At 44.8% G+C, this 27,609-nt stretch overlaps 1 protein-coding gene across 2 annotated transcripts; it reads right to left on the reverse strand.

Annotated features, from left to right (window-relative positions):
• Nucleotides 1-438: 438 nt before the first annotated feature.
• kiss1ra (KISS1 receptor a) lies at nt 439-23,767 on the reverse strand. 2 transcript variants are annotated; one of them, XM_020517424.2, is made up of 5 exons: nt 23,140-23,767; nt 10,987-11,111; nt 8,793-8,928; nt 6,285-6,523; nt 439-1,707 (listed from the first exon to the last, which is right to left on the reverse strand). In XM_020517424.2, the coding sequence occupies exons 1-5, from the start codon at nt 23,537-23,539 to the stop codon at nt 1,351-1,353; spliced, it is 1,257 nt and encodes a 418-aa protein (XP_020373013.2). In that variant the 5' UTR covers nt 23,540-23,767; the 3' UTR covers nt 439-1,350. The 2 variants fall into 2 exon arrangements, with proteins under 2 accessions (XP_020373013.2, XP_048473839.1); XM_048617882.1 differs by having other exon boundaries at nt 439-1,710.
• Between the last annotated feature and the right edge of the window lie 3,842 nt (nt 23,768-27,609).

Raw genomic sequence — 27,609 nt, forward strand, 5'->3', positions numbered from 1 at the left:
CTCTCTCGCAGAGTTTCTCTGGATGTTTTTCCTCCCGAGCTGCTGGAGTTGCATGTGAGACAATCTGTTTTCTGAATTTGCCTTTTTATGGGATGTTACTATATTGGAACAGATAATTAGTAATAGTTACTGTGTCCATTATTCTATTAAGTTTTCCAGTAAAGTTATTCCAATTTCTTTTTTCGTTTGTTGTATTTTAACTATAGTGTTTGAATAAATTTATGTTTTGCTTAACATTGAGTAGTTTTGCTTAACATTTACCTTTAAATAAGAAAAAGTTAGGGTCTAGGCTACCTTCTTAAAATATTTTGAGGGGGTTTGGTCTGGTCTATAACAGGTGTTAAAACAAGACGCCATGCTGTTTGAAAACAATGGCGGTACTCAAACAAATGTCCTGAATGAAGGTTAGATTCCAGACAATATCACCGAAAACACACGTCATTTTATCATGCATTTCCATTGTTGATGGTAACGCTTTATTGTGCATAAAATGGCTGGAATATTTCTAAGTTACAACAAGAAGGTACACTTTTAAGAGTAACTAACTGACTTTAAAAGTGCAGAGGGTGTAAAAGACAATTGCTGCCAAATGTGAATGCAAACTCCCTCTTACACAATACGTTGCAACCTCTTTTCTGATGGGGCACCTCCACCTGCAGTTGTCTCTTCAGGCACAAGTCAAAGACACTTGACCCGCTTGCCCCCTACACATAAATAGCAGCCTGTTATTAACTTTTACCATCTTCCTCCCATCCATTAATCCCGTAGCTAACCTAGAATTTCACAGTTTGGAATGAGCTTCCTGCTTTAGCTCCAGTCTTGTCTGACAAAGCATTTTGAATATCTGGAGGGTAATCGTCCTGGAGTTGACACAATTATTTGACAACAAGAAGCCATGCAGTCACACTTCATTTGAACACTGCAAGTTAGATGGCTGATGTTTGTTGTTGACTGTGAGTTGGGTTGGATAGATGTCAAGAGATGAGTTGAGTTAGGTAGCTCCAATACAGCTGCAATGGATCACTGGATTAGCTAAACTCCAAAACAGATCAGTTGGGTTGGGTGGACAGTATGATAGATGAGTCACGGAGAGAATGGGCTTAGAGTCATACAGTACAGAAGAGGCCGTTTAGCCCATCGAGTCTGAACTAAGTTGTTGGACTGAATGGTAAATTCTCCTCCGAATGGAAATTATTCACAAGATCTTGATCTAGAATCTTGGCAAATGTCATTATCTGGCTCATTATTTCCAAGAAACAGGCATTACAAGTTAATAACAAGGAATTTCAGTTTGCCATTTGGTTAATGATAATTGAATTGTTTTCAAGTCAGTTGTCATCTTCCAAGAACTTAAGACTCCTCTGTGACAAACTTCATTTCTGCATTTCTGGAGCCGTTGGCGACACTGCTGTCTCTCACTCGTTTCCTAAACATAAAGGGGAAAGCTTTCTTGAAGGACTTTCTGAAGCTCTCACCCATGAATGCATAGACAATGGGGTTGATTGAAGAGTTAGCATATGACATGCAGTTGGCCCAGGTTTTGATCTTGTAGGTCTCATAGTTGGCCTGGAAGTTGATGTAGAAGCCCTGGAAGAGGATGAAGAATTGGATGGGCCCCCAACAGATGGTAAACAGCAATACAATCACCACCACCATCTTGGTTACCTTGGCTCTCATAGCAATCGATCTCTCTGATAAGTGGGGGACCTGCTGCAAGAGAGTACATGGGAATGAACTGACAGCTTTTTCACATTTCACAATAAGTAGCAATTAAATGTCATCCAAATGTAATTTTGTCCTGGTCCCACCTTCATCTTCCTTTCACAGAATCCCTACAGTGTAGAAGTAGGCCATTTGGTCCACACCAACCCTGCAAAGGGCATCCCACCCAGACCCACCCCACTACCTTATCCCTGCATTCCCCATGGATAACCCACCTAGCTTGCACATCCCTGGATACTACGGGCAATTTAACCCACCCTAACCTTCACATCTTTGGACTGTGGGAGGAAACTGGAGCACCCGGAGGAAACCCACGCAGACACGCGGAGATTGTGCAAACCCCCACAGACATTTGCACAAGGTTAGGAATCAAACTTGGATCCCTTGGATCAAGATCACACTGTAAGGCAGCAGTGCTAGCCACCCATTTCATCAAATGGATCCAAGGCCTCCCAAATACCAGTGCTCAGTGTGCCAGTAAGTCTCTTTCTAATCTTTTCCAAGAAGTGGGCACTGTAACAAAACAATCAAAATAGCAACAGAATCTTAGAAAGGAAACTTATCAACATGAAGTTAAGGTGTTATTTCTGCTTGTGACAGTGCACCCTATGGGGACTGCTGTTTACAGAAGGCTGGTACCAAGCTGATAGACTCCTGTCTCTTCAAATATTGAAAGAGGAACTTTAACCTTGGAAACCCTTGGTAGTTCCTGTTGAGAATCTTTTGTTCTCCTTGAGTTCTCTCACCGAGGTTGGTCTAACCCACAGTGCCATGACGATCGCAATGGGTGAAACAATGTGTGAGGTCTTGAATTCAACCACAGCCATAACAGGATCGAACCCCATGCCATTGGGACCAATCTTAGTCCCTTTCAAATGTTTTAGAAATACTTCATTGATAATATCCTTCACCCTCGCCCCCAAGTCTCTCCCCGTCACCCTCAGTCATCCCCTCTCACCCCCTCTCCCTATCCCCAGTCTCTCGCTCTCTCTTCCCCCCCATCCCCAGTCTGTCTCTCTCTCTCTGTCTCTCTCGCCCTGTCCCTACTCCCCAGTCTCTCTCGCTCACTACCCCCTTCCTATCCCCTGTCTCTCTCTTTTTCTCTCTCTCTCTCTTCCCTCTCTTCCTGTGCCCAGTCTCTATCCTCTCTCTCTTTCTCTCTCTCTCTCCCCCCGTCTCCAGTCTCTACCTCTCTCTCTCTGTAACTCTCTCTCCCCCTCTCCCTATCCCAAGTCTCTCTCCATCTCTTCTCTCTCTCTCTCTCCACACACCCTCCATCTCCAGTCTCTCCCTCTCTCCCTGTGACTCTCCCTCCCCCCTTACAATCCCCAGTCTCTCTCTCTCTTTCCCCCAATCTCTCTCTCAACCCCTCCCTATTCCCAGTCTCTCTCTCTACGCTCCCAAACCCCACCCTCATCTCTCCCTCTGTCTCTGTCTCCCCCCTCCCTATACCCCCTCTCTCTTACTCCCTCCCCCAATCTCCAGTCTCTCTCTCTCTCTGCCTCACTCTCTCCCCCTCTCCCATCCCATCTCTCTCTCTTTCTGTCTCTCCCTCTCTCTCCCCCCTCTCCCTATCCTCAGTTTGTCTCACTCTCCCTCTTGCCCTCTCCCTATCTCCAGTCTCTCTCACTCTCTCTCTCTCCATTTCCCTATCCCCATCTCTCTCTCTGTCTCTCCCCCTGCCCCCAGTCTCTCTTTCTTCTGATGATGCTGTGGTTTTAAGAGGTGTATTTTGTCTTGATTTCTTTGAGAGAAGATTGGGAACAGATACTGAGCAGTCTACAAGAAGATAAACAACTTGTGAGGCCTTAGGGATTTTTTTTTAATTTGGAACAATAGAAGCAGCCTGAGTGGGCGTGGTCAAGCTCTCACACATCCTGGATTTTAGTTAGTTTTCAGTTGTTGTTGCTGGGCTCTCAGCAGGGTTCGAAGGAAGGGAGTCTCTCCTGTCTACTACACTCTCTCTCTCAGAATTGTCTTTTGCTTTTCTTACCTCCTGGATTGGAGAATTGCATGTGAGAAAATCTGTTTCTGAATTTACCTTTTTGCAAAGGGTGTGTTTATGGGATGTTACTATAGAACATAGAACAGTACAGCACAGTACAGGCCCTTCGGCCCACGATGTTGTGCTGAACTTTTACCCTAATCCTAAAGTCAATCTAACCTCCACCTCTACTTTATACTATCATCCATATGCCTATCTAATAGCCGCTTAAATGCCCCTAATGAGGCCGACTCCACTACCCTCTCCGGCAATGCATTCCATGCCCCTACCACTCTCTGAGTAAAGAACCTACCTCTGACGTCTCCCCTATATCTACCTCCACTCACCTTAAAACTATGCCCCCTTGTAATAGCTACCTCCACCCTAGGAAAACGTCTCTGGCTGTCCACTCTATCTACACCTCTGATCATTTTGTACACCTCTATCAAGTCATCTCTCATCCTTCGTCGTTCTAAAGAGAAAAGCCCTAGCTCTCTTAATCTTTCCTCGTAAGACCTTCACTCCATTCCAGGCAACATCCTGGTAAATCTCCTCTGCACCTTTTCCAATGCTTCCGCATCTTTCCTGTAATGAGGCGACCAAAACTGGACACAATACTCCAAACCAGGCTTTTGTATAGCTAGAGCATAACTTCACGGCTCTTGAACTCAATCCCTCTATTAATGAAAGCTAGCACACTATACGCCTTCTTAACAACTCTATCCACCTGGGTGGCAGCTTTCAGGGAACTGTGGACATGAACCCCAATATCCCTCTGATCCTCAACACTGCCAAGAATCTTTCCGTTAACCCTGTATTCTGCTTTCAAGTTTGTCCTTCCAAAATGAATCACCTCACACTTTTCAGGGTTAAACTCCATCTGCCACTTCTCAGCCCAGCCCTGCATCCTATCAATGTCCCTTTGTAACCTAGAACAGCCCTCCACACTATCCACAACTCGACCCACCTTCATATCGTCAAATTTTGGAACAGTTACTGTTTAGTAGTTAGATAATCTATTATTCTGTTAAGCTTTCCAATAAAGTTAAATTATTCCAAGTTCCTCTTTCTTTTGTTGCATTTTAAATATAGTGTTTGAATAAATTATATTTTGCTTAATGTCGAGTAGTTTGACCAATTGAATTGCAGTTGGGACACAGCACCTCACATTTACCTTTAAAATAAGAAAATGTTGAGTCTAAGGGACCTTCTTAATGTATTTTGAGGAGGTCTGCTCGGGTCCACTACTAATTGGGCGTTCTTATCTGGATCAAAATCTTTAATTCCCGGGTTGGGTTTAGGATGACTGGGCTCAAAGGCTGCAAATAGTTAAGTGTTAGTATCTTTTGTTTCGGGTGTTGAATTCGGTTGGTTTACACAGGGTGTGCCTTCTGTAGTAGCGGCTCTTTCAGTCACTAAAAGCTTCCAGGGGTGGAGAAGGTCACATTGGGAGTTTTAAAGAAAGTGACTTTTGGAATTGGCAGGCACGCTGGAGTTGGGGTTGCCTCCTTCATGCAAAAAGGGGAGATAATTGCAGCGATCGCTCGACATTTACGAGTGCCAGAGATGTCATCGGAATCTTTGGAAATGGTTAAAATTCAATTGCAAATGAAGCAGCTTGAACATGAAAAAGTTACATTCACGATTGAATGCAGAGGAAAAGGGGACATAAAGAGGGAATAGCTCTAGCAGACAAAAAGCAGAAAGAGAGAGAAGAAAAAGCAGAATACAGATTGTCTCACATGCAATTCTCCAATTCAGGAGGAAAGAACAGCAAAAGACAATTCTTACAGAGAGAGCGTAGTAGCCAGAAGAGATTCCCTGTCGTCGAACCCTGCTGACAGCCAAGCAACAACGGCCGAAAGCTAACTAAATCCAGGATCTGTGAGAGCTCGACGACACCCACTCAGGCTGCTTCTATTGTTCCAATGTAGTGATTGTGACCAGGTGGACCTTGTTAACTGCAAGGTTCTTGGTCGGAGTTATAAACCTGGGCCAGTAAGAAAAGCCTTGGCTGGCCAATATAATCAGGGGATTAGAATTTCCTTGGTTGAGGACTGTCTCCGAGCTGGCTGGTCACAGCCAGTGTACTGTGCGCTAGTAAATAAAGGGTGACTTGGCGACAGGATACCAGCCTCTGTGCAGTTATTTCAACTTCCTTGCCTCCAGTCTCTTTTTCTCTCCCTCACTTCCCCCTCTCCTTATCCCCAGTCTTTCTCTGTCTCTCTCCCCCTCTCCCTGCCCCCAGTCTCTCTCTCTCTCACTCCTCCCTCTCCCTGCCCCTAGTCTCTGTCTCTCTCCCCCTCCCTGTCCCCAGTCTCTGTCTCTCCTCCTCCTCTCCTTATCTCCTTTCTCCCTCTCTCTCTTTCTCTCTCACTCCTCCTTCTCCCTGCCCCCAGTCTCTGTCTCTCTTTACCGTCTCCCCAGTCTTTCTCTCTCCCTCCCCCCCAGTCTCTCCCTCTCTTTTTCACCTCCCAAATGTGTTTCCCGACTTCCAAAAGGAGACTTTTGTTGACTGTGAAGGTCTTTGGGATACCTGAGGAAGCACCTGATAAAGGGACGTTCTTGCTTTCTTTACCTGATAGTTGCTGTCAATGGGTTCAACCATGGGCTGGCCCACTCTCTTCAACATGACAGTGTAGCACACACAGATGGTGAACAAGGGAAGCAGGTAGACTGCAAGAAACGTGTACACAATGAAGGCTCTCTGCTGCAATACTGACGGAAATGCTTCAATGCAATAAGTCTGCAGCCCATACCAGTAGCCCTGCTCCAATCTGTGGTACATTGCCATGGGGACAGACAGAAGGAAGGAGCCTGCAAAGGGAGAACAAAATAAAAGAAGGTCAAAAATGACGAACAGATGCACCTGGATAAAGGAAACAAAACCAAGTATCAATCTGAGGATGAAAAGAGGTGAAAGGTTTAAAGTTCAGGATAAGAACAGCTAAAAAGGAAGCAGAAAAACCTACCTCTTATTGAGATTTTTCACTCTGTAAAGTGATATGAATGTTCCCATTTAATCCTGTGATTCACTGAGGATTCCATTAATCCTATGATCTGTAATCTCAAGGTGATGCAGCAGTGTGAAGATCAGAAGGAGACATGAGATTTATAATTGAACCATTGCAGGGTATGTCTTCAGGTGCCTAGGCTCCTTATTCCAGAATCTCCTCCCTGAACTTCTCCGCCCCTGTATATCTCTGACAACATTCCTCAACCTTCTGCTAATCCTTTGCAATGTCTCCTCTTTTGACCTGAGGTGTAATTTATTTCTGCAAAGGCACATTTACGAAGACTCCTGCTTTATTGTTCAGGTGGACTGTTAAATTGAGGACGTTCTTCTGCACTGGTGAATGTTAAAGATGCCACAGGCACTATTTCAAACAAAACAGCAGGCCCAATCCCTGCCCAATGCTCCAGTCACCTCAGTGCTGCTTGTGAGACATTGCTGTGGGCTGCCCCAAAATGGCCACCGCAAAATGGCCACTACAAGATGGCTGCCACACCAGAGCAAAACTAAGGAAGCCAATTATGTGAAGCTTTTTTTTAAAATTCATTCACAGGATGAAGGCATTGCTGGCTAGGTCTGCATTTATTGCCCATCGAGCAATTAAGAGTCAACCACATTGCAATAGGTCTGGAGTCACATGTAGGCCTGACCATGTAAGGAGGGCAGTTTCCTTTCTTAAAAGGACAATAGTGAACCAGATTGGCAATCGGCAATGGGCAATGGATTCATGGTCATTATTAGAGTCTTAATTCCAGGCATTTTTTTTAAAAAACTGAATTCAAATTCCACCATCTGCCATGGCAGGATTCAAACCCGGGTCCCCAGAGCATTACCTGGGTCTCTGGATTAATAGTCCAGCAACAACACCACTAGGCCATCGCCTCCCCAGTATTTTGGGATGTGTAGTTTGTCATACCTGTCTGTCAGAATTCTTATTTCTGACTGACCCTTGCTAGTCATCATCTCATAACTTGTCATTCTTAACACATTAACTTAGACCCTAAAAAGCAGCAACTTATTTAGCTATACTCGTCATCAGAGCCAAGTCATGTCTTGCTCCCCACGACCAGCTACATCTCTCCCAGTTCAACACAGGTACTTCGGTAATCCTTAAGTATGGCAGTGAAGTGAACTGAAGCAACCCTCACTCACTTTTCTTGCCAGTGCCCGGGTATAAATTGCTTGATAGCCCCAGGTCACAACTTTGCTGAACTGTGTGCCTTGCCTGGTCCTGACGGAGTCCAGTGTGGGAGCTACCCCTGAGAGCCAACACCAAAAAATAATGGCTGAAGGCATACTAATGGGTAGGGGGTGCCTCCAAATCATGAAATAGAGTGTGAATAAAAGGCTTGTGATACAAGTCACTGCACAGGCATCCCATAACCAAGCAGGTCCATTCACCTCCTTTGTTCCCTGCTGTCAACCTCTTAGCAAGTCCCATTGGTCCAGGACTTTGCTCATCTGAAAGAATATGTTTACCCAAGTTCCCAGCCATCATCCCTCTGTGCTTTGGAAGGCCCTAGACCAGGCAGCACAGTGGCCCAGTGGTTAGCACTGCTGCCTCATAGCACCAGGGACCCAGGTTCGATTCCACCCTCGGGTGCCTGTCTGTGTGGAGTTTGCATGTTCTCCCTGTATCCATGTGGGTTTCTTCTGGGTGTCCCGGTTTCCTCCCACTGTACAAGTAAGGTGGACTGGCTATGCTAAATTGTCCAGAGATGTGCAGGCTAGATGGATTAGCCATGGGGAATGCAGGGATAAGGTAGGGGGCTGGGTGTGGGAAGGATACTCTTCAGAGGGCTGGTGAAGATGTGATGGGCTGATTGGCCTCTCCCACACTGCAGGGATTCTAGATGGAGTCCTCCAGCTCAGCTACTGAAGACAGAAAAACAAAGTGTTAACTTGTCCTTGTGTCTTCCCAGAATCTTCTGTGTATTGGTGATGTTGGTTATAGACTCATAGAGCATGGGAAACAGACCCTTCGGTCCAACCAGTCTATGTTCCAAAACTAAACTGGTCCCATATCCCTCCAAATGTTTTTCTTTGTGCCTTTCCCCCACCATCAGCACTCACCGATCCAGATGACCACACTGACTGCCATTGCTAGCCTCGGGGTACGGCGATGCAGTGACCGGAGTGGATAAACAGTCGCGTAACAGCGGTCCACACTCATCGCAGTGAGTGTGATACATGTCGCCTGGACAGTCACCTAAAGCAAAAGGCAGAGATGGTGGGTGTTTGGGTTAGGTGGGGGCAAATAGCAAGACACACTAGGTGTTACATTTGGACTGGCTTTTTGTACCATTTCAGGTGCCAATACTGTGGCTTTAAGAGGTTATTTTGTTCCTTTTCTTTTTAACAGTGATTGAGCCAGAGGTACTGAGCTGTCTGTAAGAAAGTAAGAGACAACAAGGTGCAGAGCTGGATGAACACAATAGGCCAAGCAGCATCATAGGAGCAGAAAGGCTGACGTTTCGGGCCTAGACCCTTCATCATGATGCTGCTTGGCCTGCTGTGTTCATCCAGCTCTGCACCTTGTTGTCTCGGATTCTCCAGCATCTGCAGTTCCTGCTATCTCTGTAAGAAAGTAAATAGCTTGTGAGGCTTTGGGTTTTTTAAAAAAATTTGGAACAATAGAAGCAGCCTGGCTGGGTGTGGCCAACTCTCACAGACCAGGATTTCTAGTTTCTGTTTTAGTTTTTAGTTTTCACTTTAAGCAGTTTGTGTTGTGGGCTTGAAGAAGTAGAAGTGATCTTTTCCCTCTCTCGGTTACGGCTAGAAGCTGGGGTTTCTCTCTGCCGCTGGGTTAATCTATTTTTGTGAATTTTCCTTTTTGCCAAGGGATGTGTTTATGGGATGTTACTATATAGAAACAGTTAATTAGTAACAGTTACTGTCTCTATTATTCGGTTAAGTTTTCCAGTAGAGTTAAGTTATTCTAAATTCCTCTTTCTTCAGTTATATTTTAACTACAGTGTTTAAATAAATTGTGTTTTGCATAATATCGAGCAGTTTGACCCAGTCGCATCGCATCTGGAACAAGGCACTTCACATTTGCCTTAAAATAAGAAAAAGTTAGGGTCTAGGCTACTTTCTTAAAATATTTTGAGGAGGTCTGGTCTGCCCCATAACACATCCCCTTCCTCCTTTGCAAAGGACCATTAGAACAGCAGTTGGCCATTGGCCTGCATTGTACGCCAGTTACCCACTGTATCTCTTGAAACTCTTACCCAGTGAAACTCACAGTGCTGAAAGATCTAACTGTCTCCTCGAATCAACAGTCTTTTTTTTGGGAAAAAATTTCAGATTTCTACTCCCATTCTTATGTGCAAAAATGCTTCCTGATTTCCTGAACTAGCTTCAATGTTACGATTGAGTCCCTTTGTTTAATCATTTCTCCTCCTTCTCCAGAGGAAATGGTTTTCCCTATTAAATCCTTTAAACTCCCCAATCAGATCACCTTCCAATCTCCTCCGCGTAACAGGATACAAACCAAGTTTAAGCAATGTACCTTTATAATTGTCAGTCCAACTAATGTGTTCAGTTAGAACATAGAACATAGAACAGTACAGCACAGTACAGGCCCTTAGGCCCACGATGTTGTGCCGAACTTTTACCCTAATCCTAAGGTCTATCTATCCTCCGTCCCTACTTTATACTATCATTCATATGCCTATCTAATAGCCACTTAAATGCCCCTAATGAGGCCGACTCCACTACTCCCTCCGGCAATGCATTCCACGCCCCTACCACTCTCTGAGTAAAGAACCTACCTCTGACGTCTCCCCTATATCTACCTCCACTCACTTTAAAACCATGCCCCCTCGTAATAGCTACCTTCACCCTAGGAAAAAGTCTCTGGCTGTCTACTCTATCTATACCTCTGATCATTTTGTACACCTCTATCACGTTAGGAGTGACACTTTGCTGGGATTGAGAATTTATAAAGGATATTGCTCTGTTTTGCTATTTATGTTAAGATTTTTCTGAATTTAAGCTTTTTTTATATTGTGTTCTTTAGTTCAAGAACACTGGCAGCCTCTTGTGAATATGTTCTCTTACTGTCCACCATGGGATCCAGCTTCAAAAAATAAACTTATGATCTATCAACCCAGGTTTGGATTTGACTTGTTCTGTATTACCACTAGGTAGGATCATAACACTACCCAGCTCACAGATCATATAGCTGAATCCATTCCACAGATCAGCAGAGACCAATCCCAATCCACTGCTAATTAGGGGTCAACTAGAGATGGCCACTCATTACCTGCTGTAAGTAGTTGACAAATTTGCACATGAAGTCTCCAAATATCCAGCTGGGCAGTGGATAAAGTGTGGCTGTAAACGGAACACAGCATACCAAGAAGATGATGTCTGTCGTCGCTAGATTTGCTGGAAATATAGAAAGGGAAAGTATCAGTTTCTTAAGCTTGGAATTGTAGCATACTACCCGGTTCTTCAACATAGAGGGGAACGTAGGGAAAAGAAGGGAGAACCAAGTGCTCTCCTTTCTTGTGGAGGTGGGATATTGGGTATACAATTTGTGCTTTGGTCTCTCTGTCACCTGCTGCCTTTTCTATCCTGGGATTGCTGGAAGGAGAACATTCGGGGCACACATTTTGTGAGGACGAGCTCCTGTATGGCTCTGCCCAATGACATGAAATCATCCCCTAATCCATCATGTGCGGAAACCAATGAAGTTGGTCACATTGACAAACAGTCATATTTGGACTGAGGAGCGAGCGGTTCACTTCACATGAAGCGTGACCCAGATAAGGAAATAACATAAGAATAAATCGAAGGCCCAACAGTTCACCTGGAGATAAAAGATCCTATGGCACTTTTCTGAACAGTGTAGTGTAATTGGCAACGCTGTTGTGTTATTTCTCACAGTCAGTATATCCATTTGCCTTTAAGAAATATGCTCATGATATTAACACTATGTGATCCGAGGGTATAAAGGTCTCGTACTCCATCGTACTCCCGGATCACCTGAAGCATGACACTGCACTGGAAGCAGGCTCCCCTGTTGTAAGCTAGTAGCTCAATATTAGCCCAAACACATATGTGCCAGAGGAATGAAGTGTTGGTACACAATAGTTAGTTATAACTAATGTTTGTTGGATTCTTCAATACCAGAATATTCAGGTACACACATATATTATGCCACATCAGCTACAACATCCTGCTGAAGGCAGACTCAAACCAATTGCTCTGATCAACATTCATTCTCAAGGAATACCAAAACAACTAAAATGTTCACCTCGTAGCAAGTTTCCACAAATGGTAACGTACAAATTGGATGCCATGTTTCTTTATCTGACAGTGTTTACATTGCAAAAGTAGTTTCTTGCTAATCTGGTATGCTGGGATGTTCTATGGAAGTGAAAGGAGTTATATAAATGCAAGTTCTCTCCAAAACTCTAGAATGATTTCAGAAATGGTCCTGTATTGTCATGGGTTGAATAGATATTTCTCATCTCTAAGTATTCAACTTGGTCATGTTTCTGATATCTCTCCACATTACCCCACTCTTTTAAAAATGCCCATCTTCTTGCCACTTTTGTGAATTTATGTAATGTTATCCCCTCCATCCTTTCATGGTTAAACAGCTCCCAGCTGCCCCTCAATGTTACTTGTCACAAAGAGAAAGCTGGATCAGTTGGTGGCTGACATGCGATGTTAACGGAGAGGATGTTAAGGGATGCTCGTAATTTTCCTTTAGATTTAAAAAATTCAAAGAAAAGGTTTTGCTTTTAAACTCCTGTGACAGCGCATTTGTAAGTACGTAGTTTTATTCTGCACTGAATATGTCATCGGTCTGTAAGCAGTTTCTTGCTGTGAGGTAAAAGATTTTAATTCATCGCTGCCAGAGTATCAAGGAACCTTTTGCAATTGATTCTAGTATAGTGTAAACAATACATAGGATACAATCATAAATCACTTAGCACAGAAAGCTTTGATTAAGTTAGCACAATTGGACTCCAAAAGCCCACAACAGCTGCAAAGTCCCCAGGAGATAACATTCACTGTCAGTCAATATCCAATAAATTACAATTGATCCAAATGCCTCTAATATTAATTCTTATTAATTCTGTTATTTCATGTTACATCTGCTGTGGGGACTCTGGGGCTAAGGCGATAAACTGCCAAATCAGAACGGGGCCACTCAAAAATAATGAAATATTCCTTCACACAACCAAGGTTCTGAACTCTCTTCCACAAATGGTAGTGGATGCTGGATCAGTTGTTCATTTTAAATCTGACAGAGAGGAGTTTTTGTTAAGCAAAGGTTTTAAGGGACATGGGCCAAAGGCAGGTATATGGAGTTAAGCTACAGATCAGCCGTGATCTCACTGAATGGTGGAATAAGCTGAAGGGGCTGAATGGCCTCTTCCTGTTCCTATATTTGGAAGACTCTCTTGCAATAATCAGTAAGTGGTGTGTGTTGCTGGGGGCATGATGTACTTTTCTTAAAAATATTCATTTATGGCATCGCACTGCCCTTGCCTAATTACCCAGAGGGCAATTAAGAATCAACCACATTGTTGTGGGTCTGTAGGCCAGACAAGGTAAGGATGGCAGATTTCCTTCCCTAAAAGATGTTAGTGAACCAGATGGGTGTTTCCCGACAATCAACAATTGTTTCATGGTCATCATTAGACTCTTAATTCCAGATTTTTATTGGATTCAAATTCAACCATCTGCTGTGGCAGGATTCAAACCTAGGTGCTCAGAATACTACCTGGGCCTCTGTATTAACAGTCCAGCGATAATACTACTAGGCCATGTTGTAACCTGAAGCTATGGACACTGATGTAGAGGCTCCAATATTGTCCCCATCATATAACTGATCAGGAGTCTCTCCCACTTTTACTGCCTGCAATTGTCAGGGTGGATTGGCTCAGCTCAATTGCCCATAGTATCCAGGGATGTACTGGCTAGGTGGATTAGCCATGAGAAATATGGGGTTATGTGGGGGTGGGTCTGGGTGGAACACTCTTTGGAGGACCAGTGGAGGACCCTTTGGAGGGTCAGTGTAGACTCGATGGGCCGAATGGGATTCTATGAATGCTGTATACCCTGTTAAATATAACAAAAAGAACCATTAGCTACCCCACAAAAATACTTAACTAATCTGTGATGACCGGAACGGGTGGAAAACTTGAATAATTTTATAAAATATTTAGTTTGTTAGCAAAATCAAACGATAACTGCCAGAAACACCACAGTTAAATTCAATATACAGACCTCCAGGTATTTAAATTTTCAACATCTCTTACACAAAAAAAAAGAAAATCGAATGTTTATATTACAATATTTACTGTGTTTGTGAGTAAGATGGAGTGGATTAGAAATATTGTCTTTGAGCTGCAGGCCCTGCATTCAAATCTATCTCGTTTTGATTGCATTAATGTTATTTCTCTCTGATCATTACTGGGGGTCTAAGTAGAATCAATTTGCCAGTTTTCTACCACTACAGGGGATTAGTATTTTGAAAGTGCTGTTGTTGGTTCCCAATGGCTCTTCATAAATTTATTTGTCGAATGAGATTTGTGCATGGAAATCTTAGCATGTAGCTGCTTAACAACTTTACTTTCATTGTCACAGAGATTCCCCTACAGTGTGGAAATAGGCCATTTGGGCCAACAAGTCCACACCGCCCCTCTGAAGAGCATCCCACGCAGACCCATTCCCCTATCCCTGCATTTCTCATGGCTAACCCACCTAACCGAAACATCCCTGGGCACTATGCACAATTTAGCATGGCTAATCCACCCTAACTGCACATCTTTGGACTGTGGGAAGAAACCAGAGCACACCCCGCGCAGACACAGGGAGAATGTGCAAACTCCACATAGACAGTCGCCCGAGGGTGAAATTGAACCTGGGTCCCTGGCGCTGTGAGGCAGCAGTGCTAACCACTGAGCCACCGTGCCACCACATGTTGGTGTTAATCGCAGAGGGTAGAACTCCTATAAAGTCAGAAACTATGGGTTCAAGACACACGCCAGGACCATAGTTAAAAAAAAGTCAAAGTTGTTACTGCATGGCAGTGCTGAGAGAGTGTTGTACTGTCTGAGAAGTCTGGAGGAAGATGCAGTGGATTTTGTCACGGTCCATCCCAAGCAGCTCCATGCGGGACTCTATGCTCTATGGTCTGTTCCTTGGGACGCACACCGAGACAAACATCGACTGCGTCTGGCGGGCCATCAGCTTGGTGAAAGATGCTCTTTGGTCTGCCTGAAACGTGTTGGTCTTACAAAGGAAGGAATTGACCTCGACCAAGTGTTGCAGACTGGCACCTTCCAAGGTCCAGGACTATGTGCTGAGCGTTGATTTTACCAATGACGCTGAGAGCAATTGAGAGATTCCAAACCAATCACCTGATGCGTTTTCACACTTCTGCACAGGTCTACGGGCAGAGTGAGAATATAAATCCACCGACACAGATTGAGGACATTCTGCATACATCTCCATGGAAACCATCACTGAGAACGGATAGCCAATATCCGATGATTTTGATTTTGACTTTGATTGTCACGTGTACTCAAGTACAAAAGTACAGGAGTACAGTGAAAACTGTATAATATTGCTACACAAGGTACAAGTACTTGGGTACAGAGTCCGCCATGCTGCTATATGGATATGTGGGTAGAACAGCTGGGGATCTTGAAGGAATAGGACCTAACATCTGATCCTCCTTAAAGGATGTATAACAATTGCTTTCAAATCAATGTAACCCATAACCAGCCGCCGACAAGCAATAAACTAGTGAGGGTATTGAATCATTTATTGTCACGTGTATTCAATGTAAAAACAGTGAAGAAGTGTGTACCTTCGCCTTACATACACATTCACATTAACTTAGAATAAGATAAGAAAGAAAAGATAACTTAAGAGAGTCCAACTTTCCCTTCCACTGGCACAGCACCACTCGGGGTTTTCCAGCCTTCGCCATGCCGGTGCCACCGGCCCACCCTTGCCCACTCACTCTCAATCCACCTCCTTTCCTCTGGCTCACACTCAATTCGCCGTCGCTGCAGGACACAACCCGCGCGTTCAGCTCCTGCCACGTGGTTCCCGAAGGTAGGTGGTTAAAAGGGGTGGGGTGTGGGGAGAGAATTACTACAGAGGGAGGGAGAAGAAGGGAGGAAAATAAAGGAAGGACAAAGAAAGAAAGAGCAATAGAATTAGCGAGGAGAGTGGAGTGACATACTCTGCTGCCATCTTGCTGGATCACTTGTTAACGACATGAGACCTTTCTAGAAGTAGTTCTCTCTCTGCCACACTGAACTGAGTCATTTCTTACATTTCATGAGGGTGGTAGCAGCAAACGCCATCACGAGCAGCAGCTGGTGATCTGGCATGGCCATACAACAGTTAATCCATCTCCCCAAACTGAATGAATGACGATGATTTACTGTCGCTTGTACTCTACAGTGAGCAACGCAGTAAAACACAGCGACATGCTTCAACCGTTGCCATAATCTGGCGCCAGTTTGAATATTTTAGGAGTAAAAAGATAAAGCAGAAAGATTCCATCTTCACCCTACCACCTCCACCACGAGTCCAGAGCCAGCTGACCAACGACACCTGGGCCGCCACCCCCCTACTGCCTTGCTGTCGCGTGTTCTACACCCACCAGTTAGGAGTTGCTATGCCTCAGGTGCCACCTGTTTGTCACTAGGACCACCTCACCAATGCCGTTGATTCTGGGCCCCGAGCTGGAACCCCCGCATTCACCCAGCAACTGGGAGCCCCCGGCCCTCGCCAATAACCAGGAGTCACCAGCTCCAGGCCTACCGCAACCAGGAATCCCCAGTTCCCCCGCCAGACCAGGCCGCGGTCTCACCAAGAGTCCCACTCCCCTCCGCGATGCCACCCCCTCTGGCACCGCCGACCAGAAGTAAATGAAGAAAAGGCATAAGAAAGAAGACAAAAAGGGTAGGGAAAGAAGGGAGGAAACAACCGCCTGGACAGGCCTAGGAGCTCAGGTACTGCCTACCTGGCCAGTGCCGCCATCTTGTCCTTGCTCTCCCTAGTAACAACAGTACAAGGTGTCGGTGAGGCTGCATCTGGAGTACTGTGTACTTAAGAGAGGATGTCCTGGCATTGGAAGCAGTTCAAATAGATTCACCAGGGTGACTCCTGGGATGAAATGGGTGACTTATCAAGTACAGCTAAACAGGTTGAGCCTTTATTCATTAGCGTTCAGAAGAATGAAGGGTGATCTTATTGAAACAAACAAGATTCTGAGGCAGCGTGACAAGTCGATGCTGTGAAGATATTTCCACTAGTTGGATAATCTCAAACTAGTGGGCATGGTTATGGAACAAGAGGGCACAAATTTAAAACTCAGATGCCACGGAATTTCTTCTCTGAGGATAGTGAATTCTCTACCCCAGAAAGCTGTGGAGGCAAAATAATTAAAGAAAAGGTAGATAGATTTCTAGTTGAGTTGAGTGCTACGAGGAACAAAAGAGTAGTCTGAGGCCTGGAGATGATCAGGCATGACGTTGTTGAGTGGTGGAGTAGTCTTGAGGGGGTGAATGACCTACCCCCTGCTCCTATTTCCTAAGCTGGTATCACCGATATTTTAAAAAGCTCAAAGCCATTTTTCATTGCAACATCCAATTATTCAGTGAGCAAAATCTGTAATTACACAGCTGATTGTTTTGTTTAGTTCAAGTGGCATTAGACAAGTAAAATGTCACGCAATGATAAATGCCTGAGTTAATGGAAAAGCAATAGAACACTGTGTTCTGTTCACTGGGATTTAAATGGCTTTGAACACTGGAGCTTGTGGAATGATTGCTCGGCTGGACAGGAGATGATGATTTCAACTCAAGTCTATGATTTCTATGAACCATCTCACTTCACTGAGACTCAAGTTGAAACCATCATTTCCTGTCTGGTTGAGCAATCGTTCTACAGCTCCAGCATTTCAAGCAATTTAAATCCCAGTGAACAGAACACAGTGTTCCATTACTTTTCTACCAACTCAGGCACTATCATTGCAGTTTGGAAGAGTGCTCCTTGACAGATTTTGCACCAGAAGCTCAGAAAGCATTAGTCATGTACAATTTTTCTTTAGTATGTCAAAAAACGTTCACTTGTTCTACAGCCAGGCAAATTTAATCTAAAATGAATACACTACAATTGAAAAATTTGAAAACATTTCACAGGGATTTCATTTCATTCTGATAGCGCATATTACCCAGCGCATTACCAAAGCAAATTACTTCCCAGCAATAAAATGACTCACACACACACAGTAACCTTTTACACAAGTAACAAATTCATTTGTTAAGTTTATTTTGAATTGCGATCCCACTTCTCCGGGACAGACACAGTTGTAGCCAAGTGAGGGTTTCCCCAATCAAAAACATACAAGAACAGATAGGAATTCCCTTGCTTCCTGGCTGAACACTCAATGTGTTTAAGGGGCAGTTATCCATGTGTCCCGAAGCCCAATCCGAAACTAATTCCTCTGGCCCATTCTCTATCCATTACTCTGTATAACTTCAAATGTTCACCTATCTTTCCCTTGCTACTTTGTGAGCTCTCTGCCTGAAGGCACTTCTGACCCAGAGCACTGCCATCTCCTCGTCCAGTAGGTCAAGGAAGCAGGGCCCCAGTCTATCCCAGGTGGAGCGGGGATTCAAACCCCGGATCTGATCCATACTGGCCATCCAGGTGTCTGAGCCTACCGCACCCCACCCAGAAGTCCAAGTTGCCATGTGTCAACATGCTCTTTTCCAAGCATGTTGTAGCTATGGATAGTGATGGTAGCAACTCCAATGTCTTTCCATCATTTGACTAACCAGGTGAGTTGTCCACGCTATACCACCTGTCATTTCTGACGATACTGTCACTTTAAGATGCTATATTGTCCTTTTTTTTTGAAGAAAGGTTGTAAGGCAACAGTACTGAGCTGGCTAGTTAAGACCACATGTGTAAATAGCTTGGGAGGCCTTGGGTTTTTTTTAATGCAGCCTGAATGGGTGTGGCCAGCTCTGAAAATTTCTGAGTGGCATCAGAAGCTATTGGAGTCTCGACAGAGTTGGAAGCTTCAGTGAATGTCTCCTAGCTACTACTCTCTCTGAATTTTCTAATGATGCTTTTTCCCCCTGTATTGGAGAACTGCATGTTAGAACCTGCGTGTGAATTTTCCATTTTTTTTTCCAAGGGATGTGTTTATGGGATGTTGCTATATTGGAACAGTTAATTAGTAACAGTTGCTATATCTATTATTCAGTTAAGTTTTCCAACAGTTATTTTAAATTCCTCTTTCTCTGGTTGTATTTTAACTGCAGTGTATAAATTAATTGTGTTTTGCTTAACATCGTGTAGTTTGACCAGTCACATTGTATCTGGACCATGGCGCTTTACATTTGCCTTAAAAATAAGAAAAAGTTAGGCTCTAGGCTACCTTCTTAAAATATTTTTAAGGGGTCTGGTCTGGTCAATAACACATTGGTGTATGTTGGAAAGACTTACAAGTTGCTAATCAACCTGTTTTGCCACATTACAAACAAACCTTCCTTAGTTTGACTTGAATTTAGAACATCTAGCACAGAGGCAAGAACACTACACACCACAACACAGGACCTCCTATCTATAACTACGCCTTGTGATAAAATTCTGATTCATTTACAACCCTCTGCATAAAAAAAACCTAACCTTGCCTTTTTCCTGTATGCATTATTTTATATATCTATGAATCAAAACAAAACAAACCAGTTAAGTGTCTTTGTTAGAAAAATGTATACTCAAGAACGCAGTCCAAACTTTCAAATTCTCTGAAGTGTTTAATTGAACCCACACAAAACATCCGCAAGCAGCAGACACATTTCAAGTCTTCACAAAGCTCTTTTTCACCTGTAAACCATCTACCAAATTCATTTGAAACCAACATGATGCTTGAATGGCTTGTTCAGAGGAATGTTGGAGGCTGAGGGGTGACCTTACAGAGGTGTATAAAATCATGAGGGGCATGGATGGGGTGAATTGTCAAGGTCTTTTTCCCAGGGTAGGGGAATCCGAAACTAGAGGGCATAGGTTTAAGAGGGGAAAGATTTAAAAGGGACCTAAGGGGCAACTTTTTCACACAGACGGTGGTGTGTGTATGGAAAAAGCTGCCAGAGGAAGTGGTGGAGGCTGGTACAATTACAACATTTAAAAGGGATCTGGATGGGTACATGAATAGGAAGGGTTTAGAGGGATATGGGCTAAATGCTGGCAAATGGGACTAGATTAACATAAAATATCTTGTTGTCATGGATGAGTTGGATTGAAGGGTCTGTTTCCATGCTGAATAACTCTGGCTCTATAACTCTACAAACTGCCAAGGTTGAGCTGTGGAAATTGGACTCTTCATTATGACTGCCATTGGGTATGATTTCTTCAGTGGCACCTCTTGCTCTCTTTGATTATATGGGATCTGAACTTGTCCCACACTAATAAAAGTGCATTCTTTATATAGACTGGGATGCATATCTACTTATTTACCAATTCACACATTCACATCATCTTCATCCATCCGACTGTCGTCTTGGACATGCTGAGAAACTCCTGTAGAGAATACGATTTTCAACATGGTATTATATATAGCCTGTTGTGGATTAACCTTCTATATTGAATGTATGCAAAAGGACAGTTGCTGTCACTGGAAAAATGAAGTCATCTGATATACCAGCTCAACCAAAACGGTTCAATTTATGGTTGCAATCTGTTTTTAGTGATGTTAGTTGGGGGATAAATATTGACATTAAACCCCAGGTCTCCAAAATCGCGCAATGGGATCTCTTGGATTAGTTTGAGCAGACAGACAGCTCCTGGGTTTAACATCTTATCTGAGATATGGTTCCTCCAACAGCGCAGTTCTCCCACAGTGCTAACCTAGTATTGTTAACTGAGATTTTACATTGCTTGGAGCAGTTATTCTTCTTCCAATTGATTAGAGAATACAGCGCTATTTCCAGCAAACCTGTTGGAACAAATAGACTTTCTGATGGGAGGATTTCAGCTAGGGCATGAGTATTAATAAGTACAGGCACCATATATCTGATTTTTGACACCAATTGCTGAATTTTTAAATAGAAATCTATGTTTTCGCAAAGTTTTGTAGAACAGGGTGAGATATTATCGTTCCGAATATTTTTGAGATTTTAAATCTGTGACTCTCACATTGAAAACTGGGGCTCAGTGCAAGTGAGTATTGCAGCTAGCAACTTCACACTGTTAAATGTTTCCTTAATTGAACTGAAGAGTTTTGTTTCTTCTGCAGCCAAGAGCCCATTCCAAGCACTATTTGTCGATTTGAAGAGATTCTTGGTCAATTCTAAGTTTGCCTATTTCCCAGTTGAGCCAGTGGAACAAACACTGTGTTCAGTGATGAGAAGGGCGTGATTGAGAGGAATCCACATTTCTTAGAAAGATTAGGAGCAGGAGTACTTCATTCAGTCATAGATTCATAGAGAGATACGGCACAGAAACAACTTGTCCATGCCTATCCATGTCTCTCATGATGTATAAGGCCACCCCTCAGCATCTGACGCTCCAGGGAAAACAACCCCAGCCTATTCAGCCTCTCCCTACGGCTCAATCCCTCCAACCCTGGCAACACCCTTGGAGTCTGTCCCACCACAAAGTGCGGTGGACCTGATCGTCAGCATCTGACATGCACTGATAAACAATAAAGGGATCACCCATTTAGGGCAGAGTTGAGGAGTTTTTTTTCCCCCTTCCAGAGGATCAGGAAGCTTTGGAACTCTCTTCCTCAAAAAGGGCTGGAAGTAGAGTCTTTGAATATTTTTAAGGCAGAGCGAGATAGATACTTGTTAAGCAAGGTGGGGGTGGTTGCGAAAGGTTATTAGGGTTAGGTAGGAATGTGGAGTAAGCAGAAAAGCCATGACCTTATTAAATGGTGGAGCAGGCTCGTGGGCCCAAAAGAACTACTCTTAATCCTATTTAATATGTGCAACTCCATTTACTCACCTTCCATACATAGCCCTGGTTACCTTTCACTAATAAAGCTACTGATCATAGCCTTAAAATTTCAACCGACCCAGCATCTGCAGTTTATTTCAGGGAGAATGAGAGGGATGAACAGTATACCTGACAGTATTTTTGAATGGTCTCTTCCTTCATCCAAAGACAAACTTTACTCATAACATCTGTAAAGATACATTGCAAAATATTTTGACTAGAAAATTATAAAAAGTGCAACAAAAATTCAACTTCACAGAATCCCTACAGTGTAGAGTCAAGTCCACACTGACCCTCCAAACAGCATCCCACCCAGATGGACTCCCAACCCCACCCCACCTACCCCCCACATTTCCCATGGCTAACCCACCTAGCCTGCACATCCCTGGACATTATGGGACAATTTAGCATGGCCAGTCCCCCCTAAACTGCATATCTTTGGACTGTGGGAGGAAAGTGGAGCACCCGGAGGAAACCCACGCAGACACGGGGAGAATATGCAAACTCCACACAGACAGTCACCCAGGGCTGGAATCAAACCCAGTTCCCTGGGACTGTAAGGCAGCAGTGCTAACCACTGAGCCACTTTCTGTGCGTCTGCTCCCTTCACAGTGCATTAGAATTGCATTCGATATCTCACAAAGTCCCACCACCATCCAGACTCAAGGCACTATGAGGCCAAAGTCAATCATCTGTCCTTTAATTTAACCTTTAAACCCTTGACAATGTCTGTGCTGCAGCAGGTGTGCTTTCTTGGGGTGAAGTAAAAATGTCCAGAATCTTACCAGAGCAGAGGGCTACTCTGGGTGGTGGTTTAACTTGTGGGTCAGCACGCCTCAGGCAAGGGAAGAGGCTGCCAAGAAGAATCCTTCATGTAACCTCAGCTGGTGAGAGAAGTAGGGGTAAGGTGCCCATGACTAGAACAAGGAGTTGACCCTGACCGAGTGTTGCAGACTGGCACATTCCGAGGTCCCCCGCTGAGGGACACATTAAAGCTTGGGGCAGCTGCTTGGCTGCAAGGTGCAGTGGGGAAAGACCACTGTCTAAGGTCTTCCTGCTGAAGGTAAATGGGGGTCTGTTCAGTTATCCCTCCCAATGTCTCAAATATATGTAAATAAACGCTTGTTCAAATAAGAGATGCCTTTGTTTATTGGGACAGAGTCAAACTCCAATGTTTGTTTGTCTCTTTGAAATGCTATTGTACAGAACCAAAGTGCACTTGTGGCTATGAATGAAGATTTTTTAAGGAACAAAATATATATTTGAAATAAAAAAAAAATCACAGGCTGGTTAGGTATCTGGCTAAAAAGGCACTAAATGTTGCCTTTCCCCTGCAGTCTAGACCTGACTCCTCACAAACAAGCCTCTCGCTTCCATCGTGTACAAGTTGTTTTTAGGGAAATCCCCGATTCTAATCGATACTTACCGATGTAGAAGTTGGTGGCTGTCCTCATCTGCCGGTGTTTGCTGATCACATAAATCACCAGCGAGTTTCCGACTAGTCCCAGCAACATGATCAACGCGAAGAACAGAGGCACCAGCCAGGAATCGGTGAGGAACGGGGGGCTCTCCTCGCCCGTGAAGTTCATATCGGCGCCGATACCTGCGCCGATACCGGAGCCGGCGTCCGCTCTCCCCTTCGCCCAGAGCCCGGAATCGGTGGCCACCTCCAGCATTGCCGCCCCTGCTCCTCCTCCGCGACTAATCGATTCGATACCTCTCCGATTAGTAACCGATACCCCGGCGGCGGCTGTCTCCGCGCCGCCCGTGGGGGGCTCGGTCAGTCCGGCGTTGGTATCGATACCTGCCCCGGCTGGGCGAGACATGACTTTTGTTCCGATACCGGGGAGGGGGTGTAATCGAGATCAGTCACAGGTAATCGGCTCTCAGAGCATCGTAGAGACAAATTCAAACAGACTCCAATCACATTCCGGGGTGGCGGGGGGAAGGAAGGTGAATTTGCTCCTCACTCTACAGTCTGCAGCTCAATACTGAACCACTTCACACCTACTGCCCTCTCTCGATCAGCAAAGTGGGGTTCCCGAGCTCCGGCTGTTGCTGGGCGGTGAGGGATAGTCGATGCCCCGGTCCAAAACGATTCTTTCCCTAAGGAAATACAAGCCAGTTCCGGCTCCAGCAAAGTCACCCATGTGCCTGGGGCTGTGTGTAGTCTTGTCTGTGTAAGAGATGCGTTTGGTTTGTTTGGACAGTCAAACTCCAACCTTTGTTTGTTTCCTCGATGCAGAACCGAACTGCATTTGTGACAATGTATATACGCAGAGATTTTTCGAATATATTTTTTGAAATCATAAAGTAGACTGTGAATCTGCCGTGCAGAACTAGATCTGGATATTTTTCCATATCAACCTGATTCAGGGATGTTCTTAACACACTTCTGGGGTGGCACAGTGGCCCATTGGTTAGCACTGCTGCCTCACAGCGCCAGGGACCCAGGTTTGATTCCATATCTGGGGTGGCTGGCCATGTGGGGGAGTTTACACATTCTCCCAGTGTCTGTGTGGGTTTCCTCTGGGTGCTCCAGTTTCCTCCCACAGTCCACAATGATGTGCAAGCTCCGTGGATTGGCCATGGGAAATGTAGGGATAGGGTGGATCTGTTTCGAGGGTCAGTGCAGACTCAATGAGCTGAATGGCCTGCTTCCTCACATACGTTTGTTTTTGTTGAGTCACTGAATGAGGGCATCTCTGGCTAGGCCTGCATTTATTGCCCATCCCTAACTGCCCAGATGACAGTTAAGAGTCAACTTTTTTTTATTCATTTGTGTGATGTGGGCATCGCTGGCTGGCCAGCATTTATTGCGCTGTCCCTAGTTGCCCCTTGAGAAGGTGGTGATGAGCTGCCTTCTTGATGAGCTGCAGTCCACCTGCTGCGGGTTGACCCACAATGCCCTAAGGGAGGGAATTCCAGGATTATGACCCAGCCACAGTGAAGGAACGGCGATATATTTCCAAGTCAGGATGCTGAGTGTTTTGGAGGGGAACTTGCAAGGGATGGTGTTCCCATGTGTCTGCTGCCCTTTACCTTCTAGATGGAAGTGGTTGTGGGTTTGGAAGGTGCTATTTGAGGATATTTGGTGAGTTTCTGCAGTGCATCTTATAGATAGTACACGCTGCTACTGCTGAGTGTCAGTGGTGGAGGGAGTGGATGCTTGAGGATGTGGTACCAATCAGGCAGGCTGCTTCAAGCTTCTTGAGTGTTGTTGGGGCTGCACTCATCCAGGCAAGTGGGGAGTATTCCATCACACTCTTGACTTGTGCCTTGTACATGGTGGGCAAGCTTTGGGGAGTCAGGAGGTAAGTTACTCGCTGCAGTATTCCTAGCTTCTGGCCTGCTCTTGTAGCCACTGTGTTTATGTGGTGAGTCCAGTTGAGTTTCCGGTCAATGATAACCCCCAGGACATTGATAGTGGGGGATTCAGTGATGGTAACACCATTGAATATTAAGGGATAGTTGTTCGATTGTCTCTTGTCGGTGATGCTCATAGCCTGGCATTTGTGTGGCACGAGTGTCATCTGCCATTTGTCAGCCCAAGCCTGGATATTGTCAAAATCTTGTTGCATTTGAACATGGACTGCTTCAGTATCTGAGGAGTCACGAATGGTGCTGATCATTGTGCAATCATCGGCGAACATCCCCACTTCTGACCTTGTGGGAAGGTCATTGATGAAGCAGCTGAAGATGGTTGTGCCTAGGACACTACCCTGAGGAACTTCTGCAGAGATGTCCTGGAGCTGAGATGACGGAACTCCAACAACCACGACCATCTTCCTATGTGTCAGGTATGATCCAACCACCGGAGCGTTTGCCCCCTGATACCCATTGATTCCAGTTTTGCCAGGGCTCCTGGATGCCACACTCGGTCAAATGCAGCCTTGATGTCAAGGGCTGTCACTCTCACCTCACCTCTGGAATTCAGCTCTTTTGTCCATGTTTGAACCAAGGCTGTAATGACGTCAGGAGCTGAGTGGCCCTGGCAGAACTCAAACTGGGCGTCACTGAGCAGGTTATTTCTGAGCAGGTGCTGTTTGATAGCGCTGTTGGTGACACCTTCCATCACTTTACTGATGATCGAGAGGAGACTGATGGGGCGGGAATTGGCCGGGTTGGATTTGTCCTGCTTTTTATGTACAGGACATACCTGGGCAATTTTCCACATTGTCGGGTAGATACCAGTGTTGTAACCGTACTGGAACAGCTTGGCTAGGGGAGCGGCAAGTTCTGGAGCACAAGTCTTCAGTACTATTGCCGGAATGTTGTCAGGGCCCGTAGCCTTTACAGTATCCAGTGTCTCCAACCGTTTCTTGATATCATGTGGAGTGAATTGAATTGGCTGAAGACTGGTATCTGTAATGCTGGGGACCACTGGAGGAGGCCGAGATGGATCATCCACTCGGCACTTCTGGCTGAAGATTGCTGCAAATGCTTCAGCCTTATCTTTTGCACTGATGTGCTGGGTTCTTCTATCATTGAGGATGGGGATATTTGTGGAGCCTCCTCCTCCAGTGAGTTGTTTAATTGTCCACCACCATTCACAACTGGATGTGGTAGGGTTGCAGAGCTTAAATCTGATCTGTTGGTTGTGGGATCGCTTAGCTCTGTCTATCACTTGCTGCTTTCGCTATTTGGCGTGCATGTAGTCCTGTTTGGTGGCTTCACCAGGTTGACACCTCATCCTCAGGTATACCTGGTGCTGCTCCTGGCATGCCCTCCTGCACTCTCCATTGAACCAGGGTTGACCCCCTGGCTCGATGGTAATGGTTGAGTGGGGGATAAGCCAAGCCATGAGGTTACAGATTGTGCTGGAGTACAATTCTGCTGCTGTTGATGGCCCACAGCGCCTCATGGATGACCAGTCTTGAGTTGCTAGATCTGTGCAAAGTCTGTCCCATTTAGCACGGTGATAGTGCCACACAACATGATGGAGTTTATTCTCAATGTGAAGGTGGGACTTCGTCTCCACAAGGCCTGTGCGATGGTCACTCTTACCGATACTGTCATGGACAGATGCATCTGCAGCTGGCAGATTGGTAAGGATAAGGTCAAGTATGTTTTTTCCTCTTGTTTGCAAGAGGGTTGTAAGACAGCTACAGAAAGGTAACAACCCCAAAGTGGCTTGCTGACCTGAGATGTCACCTCTTGTATACATTGAAAATACCTTCAAGTATCTCGGGGCAATGACATGAAAGAAATTCTGGGATTTGCACTTTAATCAATAGAAACCTGTGTTAATCCAGAGACCCAGATAACATCCTGGGAACCTGGGTTTGAGTCCCGCCTTGGCAGATGGTGGAATTTGAATTCAATAAATATCTGGAATTAAGAATCTAATGATGACCATGAATCCATTGTTAATTGTCGGAAAAACCCATCTGGTTCATTCATGTCCTTTAGGGAAGGAAGCTGCCAACTTTATGCAGTCTGGCCTACATGTGACTCCAGACCCACAGCAATGTGGTTGGCTCTTAACTGCCCTCTGGGCAATTCGGGATGGGCAATAAATGCTGCCCAGCCAGCAACACCCTCATCCCATGAATGAATAAGGGATTAAAGGTTCAACAGGAGGCTGTCGGTGAGCCAATTTTAGGGTTGTTACCTTTCTGCTTATAAATTCTGTGTCAGTATACCTCCTCTTCCACACTATACCTGAGGAAGGAGCAGCACTCAGAAAGCTAATGTTTTCAAATAAACCCATTGGACTATAACCTGGTGTTGTGTGATTTCTGACCCTGTTCACCCCAGTCCAACACCAATACCCCCACATCATGAAAATCATGAGGGGCATGGATAGGGTGAATAGCCAAGGTCTTTTTCCCAACGTAGGTGAATCCAAAACTAGAGGACACAGGTTTAAGGTAAAAGGAGAAAGGTTTAAAAG

Source organism: Rhincodon typus, chromosome 38, assembly GCF_021869965.1.
Source record: "Rhincodon typus isolate 14 chromosome 38, sRhiTyp1.1, whole genome shotgun sequence".
Taxonomy (NCBI): domain Eukaryota; kingdom Metazoa; phylum Chordata; class Chondrichthyes; order Orectolobiformes; family Rhincodontidae; genus Rhincodon; species Rhincodon typus.